This window comes from Pseudophryne corroboree, chromosome 2 (assembly GCF_028390025.1).
Source record: "Pseudophryne corroboree isolate aPseCor3 chromosome 2, aPseCor3.hap2, whole genome shotgun sequence".
Classification (NCBI taxonomy): Eukaryota; Metazoa; Chordata; class Amphibia; order Anura; family Myobatrachidae; genus Pseudophryne; species Pseudophryne corroboree.
In genome coordinates, this window is record NC_086445.1 from 565,176,803 (window position 1) to 565,197,116 (window position 20,314).

Here is a 20,314-nt window from a genome sequence, read left to right on the forward strand (position 1 = left end):
GAAATATCTTTCTATCTCCAGGGGGGCAGTAAATGAGAAGTACTCTGAAACCTAATTCTGTTGAACACCAGGCAGCAATGCACTCAAATGAGCGAGTCATTTGAATAGGGTGAACCCCCTAAGTACTTATGTATATGAATAAACACAGTTGGTTACTATACACACAAGTTGTATAAAAAAATGAAACTTTTCTTGCAAATGACAACTCACATTGTGGTGAGTCACACCTCTTATAATTTTGTGAATAAAGTCACAGTGATGTACAGCACACACGGGTTGAACAAAAAAGAACAATTTTTAAAAACTTTTTAAAACTTTTAAAATATTTTTTTTACTATATTATTTTTTTCATATGCAGTTTTCCGGAAACCAAGCATACTCATCTCTATTGATTAGCAGTAGTGCATGGTTAGAGACAATTATTAAGATGCTGCTAACCACCAATAAATGAAGTATAAAAGCTTAGCTTCCAATGCATATATGGCAGATACAGATCTCTCTAAAATAATTTGGATTTCTGCATACACACAATTGTGCATAGCCCAGATTTCCATCTACATGTCCTTGACACACCCTCACTAATGTTTGCGTTTTGTGTATGCAAAATCCTGTTACTGCTCAGTTAAGCCCACTCAGCCATAGCTGGAGTTGCAACTGATCACAGATGTGTGCCTTTTGGCTATGGGGCATGCACAGTTCCTAAAACAGCAAGATCTGTCCACAAATGAACTTGTGTGCAACTCTACATCAGCTCCAATATTTTTATTTAGTGCTTCATGCTTTCCGTGGCTGTGTTAAGACTGAGGGATAGATTTGCTAAAACATCTAAAACACACATGTGGTAGTGTTGCTATGAGCATCACCGCTTTAGTAAATCTACCAAGTGGTCTTCTGTCATCATTTGTGTCTGAAGGTCTGTTGTACCTCAGTACATTATACTGTACCTGAATACAGTATATTAGAATACTGGCAAAACGAGTCTATCTTTAGTGTTAAGGGGGGTACTCACAGAGCGATATTCTAAGCAATCTGACTAGATTGCTTAGAATTTAAGCATTATCGCTCCGTGTGTACCCCCTACAGCGATAGCGATGCACAGCCCCGCGCATCGCTGTCGTTGGTGCTAGATTGGCCTGCATGCAGGCCAATCTAGCGGGTCGCTCACTTCACCCGCTGGGTGAAATGAACGGACCCCCGTCTCCCCCCGCACGCTCAGCACACATCGCACTGTGCAGAGCGGTTCGCTCAGCACACATCTCTACCACATTGGCCCGTCTATATGGGCCCTTATAGGGGGAGATGTACAGTATTAGATGTGTTAGAAAAATGACAGAAGCTGATTGGTTTGTACTTAATCTCTCTTCACTTTATCTCTCTTCAAGGTTTGATACATCTCCACTTTAATGAGTTACTAAATACTATTGTGTTGACTTTAAATGGAAGCAAAATAGCAATGGACTGTACAGTATGTGTTACAAATTTAGTTCTGCAAACAAAATTGATGAGAATACACTGTACCTTTTTATACTTATTCTTTAAAGGCAATAGCACAGTAAATTCACACATGGTAACATTTTTTTTAGCATCTACATTTTTACATATAATTATGAGTTATGTGGATGAATTCTGATTAGTCAAATTGAATGCTCTTCACGCTGCAGTTTATCAATACTTCATACTTGGTTCTCAATGCCTCAGAAGTCTTTCTTCATGTAGCACTTCACAACATAAAAGTTTCATATCTTTTATCTTTGATGCAGTGTGAGAGATAGCCTGCAGTTCTATTTGCTGAGTGACTTATCTATATGGAAAGGGGTGACATTGTATTAATGACACTTTCTTTGATCCACAAGAGCTTAGTGTTTGTGACTGGCGGAGGTCACTTTATCAGTGCAATCAACACAAGGTCACCTCTTGAGATTATAGCAAAAGTAAAGTCTACAGCTGCAAATAAAACAGAATGTTCATTATAATAGTGTTAAGTAGAGCGCAAGTTTCAAAACTGTTCCACAGAATACATGTTTCTCCAGTGGACTATGATCTCAAGTGTTCCAAGACGAATTTTCACTATTAAATTTGTTCTACTCAGAATTAAAAATATTGTATCATTATTATTATTATTATTATTATTATTATTATTATTATCATTATTTATTTATCTATTTATTCATTTATTTATTTAGTGCCTCCTAATTATGCAGTGTGGTACAGAGAATAATTGTCAGTCATATCAGTCCCTGCCCATTGGAGCTTACAGACCAATGGGTCTATTTACTAAGGGCCTAATGTCTATACGCACATGTCCACACAGCTTCGATTTTTCAGACTATAGACATGCTAATTATCGCAAGTGATGCTGCCTCCCACCACAGAATATAATTCCACACAAATATGGCCCAGACGGACATTAAATTCACGACCCCAGTGCTAACCATTACATATAGTGTAAATTATACAAAATGTGAAACTCACATATAAAATGCAGGATAGCTATTCTGCTATTCTGCTGAACAGCAAAGCAAAAATGAAACCCGAATATTATAATAACTTCTTCCACCTGCAAAAGGGTCACTGCCAAATTCGATAAAACTGAACCACAGTTGCCTAATGTCACATACTGAGCAGTCAGTCATGCTACAGTATAGCATTAATAGCTGAACATCTTCTTTAATAAAATATCTATAACTCATATCAATTCTGTAAACATAAAAACCTACAGTATCAGCAACATGTTTGTGGTGCACTATTGTTCTAAAAGACTTCTCTGTAGAATCTGCTCTGGTTTGAGATTGACTTCAGATCAATTTCCCTGTTTGAAACTGAAAAATGTTTATGACACTTAGACACATTCTCCCTTTACCTTAACATAAGTGCACGGTAATCACAGAGCTTTTGGAAGGTGTCAGATTGGTATTTTATGGGTTTAGGGACAGTATTTATATTTGAGAGTTAATGATTATGTACTGTAGATGCTCTGAAATAATGGGCAATTGGTGATACCAAAGATGTTCTGTGCATTCTCTGCTATCACATCCAAAACTGGTCCTCCAATTTCAAAATGGTGGACTCCATTGGAGTAGAAGCTTCCTCCATCTGTAATACAAATATATTATTGTATCAGACTAATACACTTGTCGTTAAAGCATAAAGAAAAATTCTTAAGTGCCTTGGCTACACATTTATTGACTAATGTATGAAACATTTGCAAGACTTAGTGGAACTTACATTTAAACCTCTATATGTGGCAATTTTTTCAACATATATGCTTTTCCAGTTATGTCACCAGGATGCAGTTAATTTCCCGAAGTACATGATTCCAGTGGTCGGAATCCCGCCCGCAGAGCAGTATTTCCACTCGGGTGGTGGGTCCACATCACCACCCGAGGGGACTCACTGCCCGGATGTTGGGATTCCGACTCACGGGATTCTGGCATTGGTCTACTGACCAACCAGGAGTACGACCGTCGGGATTTCATACTGGACCCATGTCATTACAATATTGGTATCAGACTGCTTGTATTTGGCATTACTACAAGGATAAAATACATCCATGCCTCTCTGGGCCCTGCTCTCCACTGTCATATCTGTATCAGAGATCAGCAATGAACCCAATGGGCTCCCTTCTGTGTGAATATTAGTACTGCTAGGGAGACCCAGAATGATATTTATACAGCCAGCTTTCTAAAGTTCCAAATGTAAATTCTGTCTAGGAGGTAACTGATGTCCTCTTGCACTCTGTGTAAGAAATGCAGAGTATTGCTCAGCAGAGAGAAAGTAAGAGGAAGCAGGGGGAGGTAAATGAGTGTAATGGAGGGTAGGAATTAACGCGAGATGTGATGATATTTGAGATAGCTAGAGGAGGCATACAGATTGATACGGGTATGATTGTAATGGTATTTACAGATCATTATAGTATGGAGAATTTATGGAGAACACATGGTATTGGGGATTGATGTGTGTATGATGATATAGAGCAGGCCTGGTCAACCTGTGGCTCTTCAGCTGTTGTAAAACTACAAGTCCCATCATGCCTTGCCACAGTTTTGCTATTAGGGAATGCTAAAACTGTGGCTGAGCATGCTGGGATGTGTAGTTTCACAACAGCTGGAGAGCCACAGGTTGTCCAGGCCTGATTTAGAAGATGTATTGAAGAAATGATTTAGGTGTTGATGCAGGACATGATTATATAAAGAATCAATAGAGGACCCACATTTTGGAATTGATTATGATACTGGGTAATTGATGATGTTACTGGGTAATTAAAAAAATTACTATATTAAATATACATTTCCCAATGGCGCCAAGAAATATGTTATACTTTATATATACTGTATTTTTTCCCATGAAATTTGAACAAAAGTTCTAGAGTAGAAATCATTTGGACTGTTCTGAATTAATAGATCTTTTAAATACTCACCTCTTGCTGCATTTTGGAATGTCACAATCAATTGAACAAACATTTAAAATCACCATTAGTAATGGACTGTGTTGCAGGTAAAACTAAATTCCTTGTTCATTTTTGCTCACCTCAGGTTTAGCCCTTATGAATGGTATGACGCTCATCCCTGCAATCCAGGAACTGACATTGTGGAGAACAACTTTACATTATTAAACAGCTTTTGGTTTGCAGTCGGTGCATTAATGCAGCAAGGTGAGGAACCAAGTTTTTTATGATTGTTTAATTTTGTATTTTTCCTGAATACTCTCATAATGAGTCTTTTGTAACATTTTGACAGCTTCAAGATAAAAACACAGTCTTCTAAAGAAAGAGCAAAGCAGTACAAGGAATAATGTTGTCACAAAGCATTGGAGAGGAACTTTGTCACAATTTACTGTCACAGAACAACATTGATCCTCACTTCTTTTTTTTTTTACATTTGGAATGTTGCCTCCAACAATTACAGAACTGCCATGTGCTAAAGGATATTACAGCATAGTTGTATGTAGTATTAACACTGCACAGAGTACCACTGTAACTACTGTACTTAAAATAACTACAGATGTGTTATTTTTATAACCTTTATAAAATGAAAACCTCCATAAAGGCTGATGATAGCCTGTGACCTCAGCACTGCTAGATAGTAAAAGTCTTATTAACATTTTCTAATATACAGTAGTGCCAGTATAATCCATTGCACTTTACAATTGGGACATAACAGTAATATTACATGACTGGGTAATAAAAAAGAGATAAAGAGGTCAGAGAATAACTACAGAAAATGAAAAAAGAAATCTGTTGGCATAAAGAACCTAAGATTTATTTAAGTTGTTAATTAATTGGTAGACCTGTATGGTGGCGAAGAAAGAACAGCCATCTAACAGGAAAGCCACTTGCCAAGACCAAGTTGCAGCATGTTTTCGATAAGGGCCAACTGCCACCCCATTGACATATCTAAACTAAAGGTATCCTACTTCTGCTGATTCCAGTAGGGTAGCTCATGTATTGGAGGTGGGTGCACCCCAAAACTACTGTGATAAGATGACCACTGAATGCCGTCCTTTCCCTAAACACCATATAACTGATTAAACACATAACTGAGGATGGGAGGAAAGGTCTTCATGAAATAAAAAAGGCTTCATACCTGGCAACTCTGTCCCACCCAAAACTCCACCTACTACTCATTTGTCCCATGAAATTGTCCCTCTCATTTTACAATAGGAGTTATTTAATTTAAAACTGCTGTAACATATTCTACATTGTTGACATAGCAGTATTGACTAAAATGTATTAAAATGTATTATCTAATGTTCCATACAAATGGTAACAGTGTTAATAGCCCCAATACATAGTGTAGCTATATTTAATGTTTTCATATTCTTCTTTTTTAAGTATTTTAGTTTTTAACACTTAACTTGCCACATTTTTAATTTCAATAAAAAAGATTGGTTTTACCTTTAGCTACCTGCTGCAGACAAAAAAAAATAGGACAGTTTCATAACAGCACAATATATAAAACTCCCTATTGGTTGATCACATCCTTCCTCAACCCAATCAGCAATAAATATATATAAAATTGTATCTAAAAATAATAAGACCAGATAAGTCTTGGTGGGGCAATTAATCGGCTTTCATTTAAAGGAATTATTTATGAAAATATGTATGGTGGCAAAGTAGAATTGCTAATTAGTGCATCATCGCCACATGCCAGGCAATTTACAAAAATTGGAACATCAAAGGGGGCCTTCTGCCAGCCCGTCATACCAATTATGGGGGACTTCTGCCAACCCATAAGATTGGGTGCTTCTGCCAGCCCATCATCCTATAAAATAGGGGCCTTCTACTAGAACATCTCCACACAAAAATTCTGAGGTATTCAACTCACCTACCAATGACCACAATCCCAAGCCCGCCCAGACAGATGGTGTCACTGACCCCAGTAGGGTACAAAATCAGCCTAACCAATGCACCTCAATGTGCTTATATAGTACTTTCGATGGGAAACTGCAGATCCCAGCCATGCTGCAGGTCCTGCTGGAAATACTTGTAAGAGGACTGTTAGGGTAGATATGTGGGGCCCTCCCTTCTCACACCAGATCATTCATGCAGTACCGGATGGGGTTGAGAATTCTGCTATTCTCCCCCCTCTCATAGTTTGATCTCCGATGCTGAACATAATATGGCATATGCGTGAACACTAAAGATGGGCAAACAGTTACTCAAATAATAGGCTATAGCATGGTTATCTCAAAGCTTTCTTTCTCTAAGGTTTGCTGGTTTATATCTGAATGACGTGTATGAGATACGTATAAGTGAGTGATTTTGATTCGGTTTTATTTAATATAGTAAAATTGTTAAAAATTCCCAAGTTTTCAGCAATTTTTATGCCAATTTATTTAATGGCAAATTCCAGCGGGTTGGTGTTGAAAATGTAAATACAAATAATTGCTGCTATTAACTGCTTTATTTTCTGCTTGCAGGTTAAGGATGATACAGTTAGGAAAACAATTTCTGATTAGAGGGGAGTGGAGAAGCAATGGGGGAACATGGATAAAGAGATGTGATTCAGGGAGGGGAAAGATTTTACAGCTCTAGAATAATGTATTAGAAGGATAGTAATATATATATTTTTATATTTTGTAGGCTTCTAGAATAAGTGAGGCTAAGGTTAATAACTTAAGGTAGTAAAGATAGAAAGAACAATAATATTATTTTTGTTGTCCTTTATTTTAGGATCTGAGTTGATGCCCAAAGCTTTGTCAACAAGAATTATTGGTGGAATTTGGTGGTTTTTTACTCTCATTATCATCTCATCATACACTGCCAACCTCGCTGCTTTCCTCACAGTAGAGAGGATGGAATCTGCCATAGACTCAGCAGATGACCTAGCAAGGCAGACAAAGATAGAGTATGGAACGGTCCTTGATGGATCCACCATGAACTTCTTTAAGGTAGGATGTCATCATGTAAATATTATTTAGGTACTGTAGTTTTCTTAGATTTTATTCTCTTAAGGCAAATCTAAGTGGTAAGTATAACCAAATGCATTATAGTAGCAAGGCAGTAAAGGCACTTATCGACATTACCACAAGATATTAAAGTCTGTGTATTACATGTGCTGGATAAAATACTATATGTAACTGACAATAACTATAGCTATCACAATGCTCTTTCACTACTTAGCAGCAGGTCAAGTGACAGGTGCATTTCTAACAGAGCAAACATAGGGTTGGATGGATGCAGCTGCTGTAGGAAAATTAGCTGATGCCTCAGGAGGCATCCTGTATAAAAAGATGCCTCATGTCGCTTCTCTTATCTGCTGCTGCACCCAAAGATGCACCATCTGATCATATGTGTTAACATCAGTCATCTGAGTATCCCTCAGGTTACTCAGAGTGGCTTGTGTAATCACGCAGCAGAGACAAGGAAATCTACATCAGAAGACACATACCCTGGCCTCAGCACACTTACAAATGGAGCTGACGCGCCTCCATTATGTAAAGCGCTGTCTGTGCCTGCCCCTTCTCCACCCCTAAACAGCTGTAGCATGGCAATCATGGTGCATCATAGCGGACACTGTGACTGATCTACACATGCATAGTGCTGATCCTGAGCATGTGTATCTGTGTACTGAGCAGTAACCATCGGAGATGTGCACAAACCATCAGGTTTGCAGACATCTCTGAATCAGGCCTATAGTCAATGACAGGTTAACAGACTGTGATCTGCAAACATGAAGTTTGTGGATTAATAGATTTATTGAAACACAGACTTGGCCCATTACGTCACAGCAGCTTAGCTGACTGCAGTTACAGCTTTTTACAGACTATTTAATTAAGCAAAATATCCTAAAATATGTAAGGGCTTCCGTTTTATGTAGGTAATGGGGAAGTAATACATTTTAACATTTGTATTGAAATATCCCATTACCGCAGAACAATATATTTTACCTTCATGATTCATATCTGAACATTACAAAGAGCAATCACAAAGGGAGAGTGACAGCGATAGAGGCAGGTGAAGAGACTGAAGGGGGCTGTGGCTGTGAGGTAATATAGTCAGAGAGAGGACAATAAGGTCGATATTCCATTGATATATTGCGCCCGACCTCCCGTCACGGGTTGATATTCAATTGTCCCACGTTACAGCGCATGAAGTGGCTAAACCCGGCTAAAGTCATGGGCATGATTGAGAAAAGTCCTGTTTGGATGCCCAAACAGGTCACTTTTTACGCATTTCACCTTGCCCCACGTGAAATTCTGAGATCGCTGCCATCGACAGATGACTGAATAGCTGCCGGCAGGCACGATAGGGGGAAAACATTTGAATTCTGCCCTAAGAGTGCAGTCACACAGCAAGAGGAACAGCGGCAGAGAGAGGACTGGGGGGCTAATAGGAAGTGTCAGATTCAGGGCAGTGACACACAAAAAGAGGGGAAAAAAGAGAGGGACAAGTAGAGAAACAGGAGGGACCTGTGGGGTAATAGAGAGTGTCAGAGTTAGGACAATGTGGGTGCAGCAGTTACACAGGGAGAGGTGTAGTTGTAGAGAAGGGGATGCTGTGTGGGGTAAAGACAGAGCAGAATGAAAGAGGGGAGATAAACAGGAATAATGGAGCCACAGCAGCCAGGTCTCACTTTACCCATCACTGCATGCTGTCACCACTCCTGGCACCTTTTCCATGAACCTGCCGGGGGCCACCAGCAGCACTAGGGTATCCTGTCTAATCAAGGTTGTAAAATAATGCAGTCAGGAGCGGGACCTAGACAGGTGGTCCCTCACAGGGCCCTGGTGTACACTTCAGCAAAAGAGCAACGCCATCATGGTCCAAGAGGAACTGCCAGCCGAGCCCCACCATGGAGTTATGTATGGGCGGAAGCACATGGGCTGGTCGGGCAGGAAACCGAGGACTGAGTAATGAAAACCAGTCCACCCAATCAGGAGTGTGTCAGGCTCCCTCTTGATCCGTCCAAGCAGCCCTGTCATTGAGGCAGAGAGAGAGGTGCCCCATTCCCTCGTTATTTGCAATGGCCTTTTCCTGCCCGTAGCCATGGCCCCCCCTCTGCTTCATACAGTTTAATATTGGAAGTGGGCACCCATCCAAGTATGACTATATTTTTTACAGAACAAATGAGTAGAATAATACAAAGAAGTTAGTTACAGTATAACACATAATCTGTGTTATAAATATATTTTTTGATTAATTCTAATCATCAGATCAGAATATGGCTGCCTGCCCTGACTGTACTGTACCTCTCTGATGTACAGTATATGTTTAAAAAGGTTTTAATGTTTTGGAATGCTTAATATGTACTGGATTACAGATATTTTAGCACTTACTTTCTCAAGTATACTGTAGCCCAAATTACACATCTGATAATATGGTGGCACTCGGGTACCACACTTTTCTTTGTATTCTCAATACCAAATTTATCAGACTGGAACTTTCTGACTAGCGCCAGGTTTACTGAAAATGTAACTCTTAAATCTGAACTGTCCTGGTGGAAAACTAATCAGTGGCAATCCAAGAGAAGACTAATTTCTGGATCAAATTTTTGTCATTGTCTCTGAGCGTTTCTATAAAGATGACATCTGTGATTGTGCACATTCAGGGAGGTACAGTAATTATTCATTTTCTCTTCTCAGCAACTAAAGCTGTACAAGCTTACAATGTCATCACAAAGGAGACTAAGAGGGGACTGACTTAGTAAATTGGAAGTGTAATTTGCTGTGCATAATGACCCCAGAAATGTCATCATGTGTACATTTAGTAAATGAATTTGCCTTTTTCTATTTTTATTATATTTTACTAAATTATGCAGACCTCTTCCTTCAACACAATCTCAAGATGTTATATTTCTGCAGGTCCACTCAACATTTAATAGTGAAGGAGATCTGGCAGTCTCTGATCTAAAAGGGAGGGTGAGGATTTTGGGAAAGTAATAATGTAAGTGGAGAAGTGTTTTCAGCTGCTCAATAGTAAATGACTGTTCAGTGAATGATATACAACAAGGATAATAAATCACCCAGTACCAGGGCAGTTGATCTCTCCATTGTCGATTTTATTAAATTAGAAACAGCACATAAATAAAAATCAGTTTAACTACATCATCTTTATGCCAGTTCATTTGTGAACTTGAGGTAACTACTATAATAATGGTGACTGTTCCAGTGATAGGAGTATAGCTCTATACTTGTCAGTTATGCTTATAAGACTACACTGGCAAACCTGAATATTTTTCACAATATCATCCAATGAATAAACTTGGCACACAAATCAGCGAGGAATATTTACTGTAAGTTAACAAATTCAAAGTGTACATACCCAGGCTCAGTTCAGGCCCATGAAGTGAGGGAAATATGGGCATATCCAGGGAGGGGTGGCCAAATCACCTTAAGAAAATAGTTTTTGCGGCACCGGCACTAATCTTTGTCCCCCTCAGCAGCTGACATGTTCCCCTGCCGTGTTCCTCCAACAAACCTGGGCCTGGGTAATTACAGTAGCACTAGTCCCACCCCTCTCGGCTGCCATCTTTATCATATCCCACTCATGCAACTTATACAGTATGCCATTAGAGCTCCTGTATGCCCCTTTATTTGCCATCACCTCTCCTCCATATGCCACCATCCACTGACTACCCATCAGAATGTCATCTGAAAGTTTTAAGCAGAGCATGCCACGACAACTTAGCTACACTATCGCTTCACTTCAGTGCAGTCGGCTGAATGTTATTATTTATATATGAAAAACTACTGTTGTAGTGTACATAGAATTGTTTTATTTCAATCAGAAAAAAATGTTGCATAAAACAGCAAGAAAAACAGATGAGATGATACTGTAGGTAGAGAGAAGGGGGCACAGAGAGAGAGAGAGAGAGAGAGAGAGAGGTGCAGAGAGATAGAGTAGGAACTGTAGGTGTGTGGGCAGATGGATGAGGACCAGAGATAAGCAGATAGATGGGCAAGTAATGGAAGTGAGAAGGGTTTTGAGGGACTGGAGTTAGAGGGGAGTAGGGCAAGAATTGGAGGTGTACGGGGAAGTAGGTGTGCATTAGGAGGAGCTGATCTTATAAATGTATAGTGTAAAACCAAAAAAACAAATCTCAGATTATGAACACTCCAGACAGAGGAATTGATTGCTGGACTGTCCAGAGGAATCACGGATAGTTTGCAACTCTGGACATAATGCTTATGACGATCTGTCGCAGCACTCTAGTATTCTAAAAGAGTCGTATTGTTAAGGGTTTGACATCCTGGCTCACCTAAAAAAAATGCTCAAAGTTTCCTGTCCTGTCGGATTTTATAATTGATTATTTGTTTAGAGACACATTTCTCTATCAGTATATGGGGGTTTTGTCATAGGTTTTGATTTTACAGAACTGGTGGAATTTCAGCAAGAATGCAGCTTATTTTTAAGCCACTGCTATATAACTGGGTTAATTCTAAATACAGTACCAATCTCACTGAAATTCTGCTGGTTCCGTAATATTGGAACCTATTACATGATTCACTATATCTGTGTAATATTTTGATATGATTGTGTGATTCTATAGGTGTGTAATAATATTGTTAAAGTAAGTAAATATTTATCAATCATATCTTCTGTAACTTAATATTAATATCATTAAGCAAATATATTTTGAGGGAATTCCTCTAAAACCTATTTCTGGGAAGCAGAAGGATTAAATGGAATTATATTTAAATTCTTCATTTTACATATCATTTAAGGCTTATTTTAGAATACAAACTCTATAAACAAATCAATTATTTTATAGGTGACTCATAATAAAGCAAGTCATTGCTTTAAGAGATAGTATGATAAGTCACCAGAGATGAACTGTATTTTTAAAATTTACTTACATGGCTTCTAAAATATCAACTTTCACAGAGTGGTTTCGTCTTAGTGAGTGATCTGTCTCAAAGTGACTCATATTGTTTAAATATGCTGACAGCGTAAAAAATTGCAGAATAACATAAATGGCCCTGTATTAGTTGAAAGTGTGAGATGTGAGCAAGTAAAAGGAGGGTAATAAAAAAAGATGTTGTTGCTTACAGTATATTCCGCAACCAGGTCTTTTACTTTTGGGTGATTGACTTAGGAGACTGTCACTAAAATTTAGCGACATGCAAATGCAACATGATCTTCTGAGTGACAAAAGCTGTTCTATAGTTCAAGCAAGACACAGTACAGAGGAGGAGATGAATTGTAAAGGCATGATTTTGCCGCTATAGCACTTCCTGCTTCGTCTCATTACTGAGGCAAATCAGGAAGCAACATCGACAAGATGTACTAAAATCAAGATTTTGAAAGCCCCCCCCCCTTCCCCCCTGCACTCCTTAAAAGCTACGGGGAGTGTGGTGGTGGTGGTGGTGGTGGTGGTGGTTTTGAGGTGATGGGAGTCAGAACAGCAGGGAGGGAGCACGGCCTGACAGCAGATGACAGTACCATGCAGGGTGGACACTAAGGTGTCAGTTATACTATTAACTAGCTGAGAAGGGGCATGACTACACACTAGTATCCCCAAGTCAAATTACACTGCACAGTACTTCCCCTTATTCACATTATTATATATAGTAGTGCCCCTTCATGCATGTTATGCCACACAGTAGAACCATTTATGTTATGCCACACAGTAGAAGAGCCCCTAACACAATTTGATGACACACAGTAGCAGTGCCTATTACACCGTTATTCCCCACGCAGTAATCCTCCTTACGCCCCACACAGTAATGTCCATTGCACCACATTATGCTTCACACAGTAATGCTCAGACAACACCAACCTGTCCATGTCCAGGGAGTCTAAAGCTGGCACAGTCACTGCACAGCTCATACACCTCCCATACCTACGGTCACTGCACAGCTCATACAGCCCCCCCCCCCCCTTCATACCTACAGTCACTGCATGGCTCATACACCCCCCCATATTCACAGTCACTGCTAGGCTCATACACCCCCCCATACCCACAGTCACTGCACAGCTCATACACACCCCATACCTACAGTCACTGCATAGCTCATACACTCCCCCATATTCACAGTTACTGCAAGGCTCACACACCCTCCATACCTACAGTCACTGCATGGCTCATAAACCCCCCCATATTCACAGTCACTGCAAGGCTCATACGCACCCCATACCCACAGTCACTACAAAGCTCATACACCCCCCATACCCACAGTCCCTGCACAGCACATACACCCCTCATGCTCACAGTCACTGCACAGCACATACACCCTTCATACCCACAGTCACTGCACAACTCATACACCCCTCATGCCCACAGTCACTGCAGAGCTCATACACCTCCCATACCTACAGTCACTGCACAGCTCATACACCCCTCATGTCCACAGTCACTGCACAGCTCATACACCCCCCATACCCACAGTCACTGCACAGCTCATACACCCCCACATGCCCACAGTCACTGCACAGCACATACATCCTCCATACCCACAGTCACTGTAGCAGAGTTGAGCAGAGTTAGGTGCAGCTACTACTCATAGCAGCATGTTAGCTGGGCAGGAAGCAGTCTATGCGATTGCTGGCAGATGAGAAGAGAACTCCCGCCGCACAGCCGAATAGCAGTGTGATGTAAGAGAGGCAGCATGCTGGGCTACCGCTGTGGTGGTTATGTATGCTTGGTCTGATATGCAGGGTGGCGGAAAACAAACAAAAAGTAATCAGATGCAGTGGCCTGCCGAATGCAGTGGAGCGGCGGGGCTCCACTGGCATCTTGGGCCCCATAGCAGCCACATCTACTGCACCTATGGTAGTTATGCCACTGTGTCCGAGCACACAGCACATCAGCTTAGTGCCGATGCACTGTGTCTCCCTGCCTGGCTGGCTCCACTGGGCATGTGCGAGATCTCGATACTATTGTAAAATCTATTGTGCAGCCAGTAGCCGGCAGACTCCACAGCCAGGGATAGCGCTCTCCCTGCTGTTGTGTATGGGCAATGACACCTGCAGCTGTTGAAATCGATAGCAGCAGGTGTCACTTACCATTCTTATATTGTCCTCACATATCTAATTATTGATTAATTAAGATAATTGGCAATTTAATTAGTCCTCAGGGGAGGGGGTTTGCTGCCAGGTGCTAGAGCAAGTCCTGGTCCTGTTTCCTAAAATTAACGATTTTACAGAAAATCAGACTAGCTCTGGAGGTGCATGGAAAAAAAACGCAGTGATTTCTTTAGAATTTCCCACCGGCAATTGAATCTGCCCCGTAGAGTCTTGGTTGGAAATTGAGCATATAACCCTAGTGCTGTAAGGCAGCAATGTTAAACCACCTTGCCACTATTGTGTACCAAAAGATGACGTTGAAGTGTTTTTACTAGAGATGTGTGGCTGGCACTTTTCGTGTTTTGTGTTTTGGTTTTGGTTCTAATTCCACTTTCGTGTTTTGGTTTTGGCTTGGTTTTGACAAAACCACCCTTTCGTGTTTTGGTTTTGGGTTTGGATCTGAATGATTTTTTAAAGAACATAAAAACGGCTAAAATCACAGAATTTGGGGGTAACATTGCTCCTACGGTATTATTAACCTCAATAACATTCATTGCCACTCATTTCCAGTCTATTCTGCACACTTCACACCTCACAATATTGTTTTTAGGTCTAAAAGTTGCACCAAGGTGGCTGTATGACTAAGCTAAGCGACACAAGTGTGCGGCACAAACACCTGGCCCATCTAGGAGTGGCACTGCAGTTGCAGACAAGTTGGCACTATTCAAAAACTAAACAGCACATAATGCAAAGAAGAAGAAAGGTGCACCAAGGTTGCTGTATGACTAAGCTAAGCGACACAACCACCTGGCCCATCTAGTAGTGTCTTGCAGTGGCTGAATGTTGAGAGTGGGCCACAATTGTTTGGTCCACTGACAGCATCTCCAGCATGACCATGTCATTTTAAAAAAAATTATGCAATTGGTGGATTTATATGGCAGTACCCCAGGACTAATATAGCAGTACCCCTGGACTCATACGGCAGTGTCAGACAGGATGGCACTTTTCAAAAACTAGGCCCCAAACAGCACCTCATGCAAAGATGTCGAAGAGGTGCAATGAGGTAGCTGTATGACTAAGCCAAGCGACACAAACAATTCCCACTGGAATTAAATGGAAAAATTACTGGAATTAAATGGCAAAATCACTGGAATTATACGTCCAAATCACTTAAATTAAATGGCAAAATCACTGGAATTAAATGGCAAAATCATTGGAATTATACGTCCAAATCACTGGAAATAAATGGCAAAATCACTGGAATTATACGTCCAAATCACTGGAATTATACAACCAAATCACTGGAATTAAACATCCAAATCACTGTAATTGAATGGCAAAATCACTGGAATTATACGTCCAAATCACTGGAATTATACTTCCAAATCACTGGAATTAAGTGGCAGTACCACTGGACGGGTGTAGTATGGTAGGCTGGCGGTCGGGCTCCCGGCGACCAGCATACCGGCGCCGGGAGCCCAACCGGCGGCTTACCAACAGTGTGGCGAGCGCAAATGAGCCCCTTGCAAGCTCTCTGCACTCGCCATGCAGCGGGCACGGTGGCGCGCTACGCGTGCCATGCTATTTTATTCTCCCTCCAGGGGGGTCGTGGACCCCAACGAGGGAGAATAAGTGTTGGTATGCCGGCTGTCGGGATCCCGACAGCCGGCATACTGAAGACCACCCCTCCTGGACATATACGGAAGTGTCAGACAGGATGGCACTTTAAAAAAACAGTCCACAAAGAGCACATGATGATAAGAAGAAAAAGAGGTGAGAGATGGAATTGTCCTTAGGCCCTCCCACCCACCTTTATGTGGTATAAACAGGACATGCATACTTTAACAAACCAATCATTTCTGCGAAAGGGTCTGCCACACGACTGTGGCTGAAATGACTGGTTTGTTTGGGCCCCCACCAAAAAAAGAAGCAATCAATCTCTCCTTGCACAGACTGGCTCTACAGAGGCAAGTTGTCGACCTCATCCTCATCCTCCGATTCATCACCCTTTCACTGTGTACATCCTCCTCCTCCTAGAGTATTAATTTGTCCCCACTAAAATCCACCATAACAGGTCCCTCTGTACTGTCTGGAGACAATTGCTGGTAAAGATCTTCCCGGAGGAATTTATAATTCATTTTGATGAACATCATCTTATCCACATTTTGTGGAAGTAACCTCATACGCCGTTTGCCGACAAAGTTACTGGCTGCACTAAACACTCACTGGAGTAGGGGGGGGGGGGCAACTTAGGTAAAATAAAGCTAGTTTGTGCAAGGGCATCCAAATTGCCTCTTTTTCCTGCCAGTATACATGCGGACTGTCTGACATGCCTACTTCGATGCTGTCACTCACATAATCCTCCACCATTCTTTCAATGGTGACAGAATCATATGCAGTGACAGTAGACATGTCAGTAATCATTAGCAGGTCCTTCAGTCTGGACCAGATGTCAGCTTTCGCTCCTGACTGCCCTGCATCACCGCCAGTGGGTGGGCTAGGAAATCTTATCCTTTTCCTGGCAGCCCCAGTTGAGGGAGAAATTGAAGGAGGAGCTGTTGACAGATCACGTTCCGCTTGAGTTGACAATTTACTCACCAGCAGGTCTTTGCACCTCTGCAGACTTGTGTCTGCCGGAAAGAGAGATACAACATATGCTTTAAACCTAGGATCAAGCCCGGTGGCCAAAATGTAGTGCTCTGATTTCAACAGATTGACCACCCGTGAATCCTGGCAAAGCGAATGAAGGGCTACATCAACAAGTCCACATACTTTGCGGAACCGCTCCATCTTAGCTCCTCCTTTAATTTCTCCAGCTACTTCTGCAAAAGCCTGATGAGGGGAATGACCTGACTCAAACTGGCAGTGTCTGAACTGACTTCTCGTGTGGCAAGTTCGAAGGGTTGGAGAACCTTGCACAAGACAGAAATCATTCTCCACTGTGCTTGAGTCAAGTGCATTCCCCCTCCTTTGCCTATATCGTAGGTGGATGTATAGGATTTAATGGTCTTTTGCTGCTCCTCCATCATCTGAAGCATATAGAGGATTGCATTCCACCTCATTACCACCTCTTGCTTCAATTGATGGCAGGTTCAGGAGTGTTTGCTGTCGCTCCAGTCTTTGGCACACAGTTGCAAAAAGTCGAAAGTGGCCCACAATTTTTCAGGCTACCAAGAGCATCTCCTGTACACCCCTGTCATTTAAAAAAAAAATCTGCACCACCAAATTAATTGTATGTGCAAAACATGGGACGTGCTGGAATTTGCCCAGATGTAATGCATGCACAATATTGGTGGCATTGTCCGATATCACAAATCCCCAGGAGAGTCCAATTTGGGTAAGCCATTCTGAAATAATGTCCCTCGGTTTCCGTAAGAGGTTTTCAGCTGTGTGCCTCTTATGGAAAGCTGTTATACATAGCGTAGCTGTCACGATCCGGGTATCTGGACGCCATTTCTTACCCATCAGATGCCTCCTAAGGCTGGCTCAGCGCTCCAGGACCGGATCCCATCTGTTATCCTGATGTGTACATTCCTGTATCCTCTCCTGTCACTCTGGGACGCTGTCACAGTAAACGCCATATTACACCTGGCATGGCGTCTCCCACGGGCTCCGCCGCCATCCCTGAACTTCTGCATGCAGAGTGTCTGAGTGGCGATTACGTCAGCCGCGGCCTCCGCTGTGTCCGCGTGGTTGGATGTGCATCTGTCAGCCTGGCGCCTCCTGTCTCCGGTGGCCGGCGCCGCCATTACTGTTTTCATTACCACATGGATTACAAACCAAACTTCCCTCCAAGTGTCTGCATGGGCGCAGCCATCTTGGATTCTGTCAGCTGATCATTTCCACCAATCTGTTCTCATTATTGATAATCTGCATAATTGCCTAGCCAATCCCTTCCTTGCTGCAGGTATAAATACACTGTGCCTGAGCAAGGAAGGCGTCAGTGCTTTGGTTGTCAAACCTAGTTCCTGTTTGTCTCTCTCCTGTGATTGTCTTCCAGGTTCCAGCTCCTGTCTCAAGACTTCCACCATAGAGACCCGCACCAGCATTCCACCTGCGGTGTAGCCTGACTCTCCAATCCATTGTGGATTCATCTGTTTCCAGCTACAACATTACCTGCTTCCAGCTCAGCTTCCAGCAGAGTAAAGCTTCTCTTAAAGGGCCGGTGTCCTTTCTACACTTTACCACTCTCCACCGGTATTATTATTTCTCCGCTCTCAAGTTCTACATTTCAGTTCATATTTCATCGCTCCCAAGTTCATTTATTATTTAACTGGTTCCAGCCAGTATCCACTCCGTGCTAACAACAGTCTGGTTCCAGCCAGTATCCACAGCAGCCATTTTATCTTCAGCAACCCAGCTTTTCCTGGAACACCAGCTGGCACAATCCTGGGTTATATCCTTTGCTACAGTCGGGCCTGGTAAGGACTTTCCATCTAGAAGATTATAAGAACTATCTCACACTACCAGTGCCCTGTGGCTCCTGCCATCCTGTAGTACCCAGGAACTGTATTTATTCTTTGCTGACTTTTACGTTTTCTTTTACTGCTGCTGTGTTGCGGAGTTGTCATAATAAACATCATTGACTTTTATCCAAGTTGTCGTGGTCACGCCTTCGGGCAGTTATTATTCATGTTACTTACATGTCCAGGGGTCTGATACAACCTCCCAGGTTCCGGTACATCTCAGCCCCTACAACTGAGGCTGCCTCCCGTCAGCTCAGGCCCTCAGTTGTGACAGTAAGCACTGACCTAATGAATCCAGCCGGAGACCAGGATCAAGCGGCCAGGCCGATGCAAGAACTGGCAGCCCGACTAGAACATCAGGAGGCTGCACAGGGCCACATCATCCGCTGTCTCCAGGATCTCTCTACTCGGCTGGATGGGATTCAGACAACTCTCCGTGGATCAGGCGCGTCTGGTGCGTCAACCACAGTGACTCCAGCTATAACCCCACCCACCTTACCCATTTCTGCTCCACGTCTTCATCTTCCAACGCCAGCAAAATTTGACGGATCTCCAAGATTCTGCAGGGGATTTCTCAACCAGTGTGAGATTCAGTTTGAGCTACAACCTGGCAATTTTCCCAGTGACCGTACAAAAATTGCCTACATTATTTCTCTTCTCAGTGGCTCAGCCCTTGATTGGGCATCACCGTTATGGGAGAGGTCCGACACCCTGCTATCTTCCTACACTGCCTTCGTGTCAACATTCAGGCGCATCTTCGACGAGCCAGGCCGGGTAACCTCAGCTTCATCCGAGATTCTCCGTTTACGCCAGGGGTCACGTACTGTAGGACAATATCTGATACAGTTCCAGATCCTGGCATCCGAACTGGCATGGAACGACGAGGCCCTGTATGCTGCATTCTGGCATGGCTTATCTGAGCGTATTAAAGATGAGTTAGCTACCAGAGACTTACCTTCTAAGTTAGATGAGCTAATCTCACTCTGCACGAAAGTTGATTTACGTTTCAGAGAGAGAGCAACTGAGCGTGGAAGATCATCTGCTCCAAAATCTTCTGCTCCTCCTCCTCGTCAACTGTCACCATCTAAAGATGAGCCCATGCAACTTGGCCGTTCCCGTATAACTCCTGCTGAGCGCCGAAGACGTCTCTCCGAGTCTCTCTGTCTCTATTGTGCAGCTCCGTCTCACACCATTAATGCCTGTCCCAAACGTCCGGGAAACTCCAAATCCTAGCTCGCCAAGGAGAGGGCCGGCTAGGAGTAATGATCTCCTCTCCATCTCCTCAAGATTGTAATCTCCCAGTCTCGCTTCAAGTTGCTCAACGTTATCGGAACGTCATTGCCCTCCTTGATTCCAGAGCAGCTGGGAACTTTATTACCGAAGCCTATGTTAAACGGTGGTC

At 42.3% G+C, this 20,314-nt stretch overlaps 1 protein-coding gene across 1 annotated transcript in view; it reads left to right on the forward strand.

Annotated features, from left to right (window-relative positions):
- GRIK3 (glutamate ionotropic receptor kainate type subunit 3) overlaps positions 1–20,314 on the forward strand; it is a 982,272-nt gene that overhangs the window by 865,763 nt on the left and 96,195 nt on the right. The window contains exons 12-13 of the mRNA XM_063954369.1: positions 4,533–4,651; positions 7,172–7,389. Of these exons, the coding sequence (XP_063810439.1) occupies positions 4,533–4,651; positions 7,172–7,389 (337 nt within the window). The remainder of the gene's footprint in view (positions 1–4,532; positions 4,652–7,171; positions 7,390–20,314) is intronic.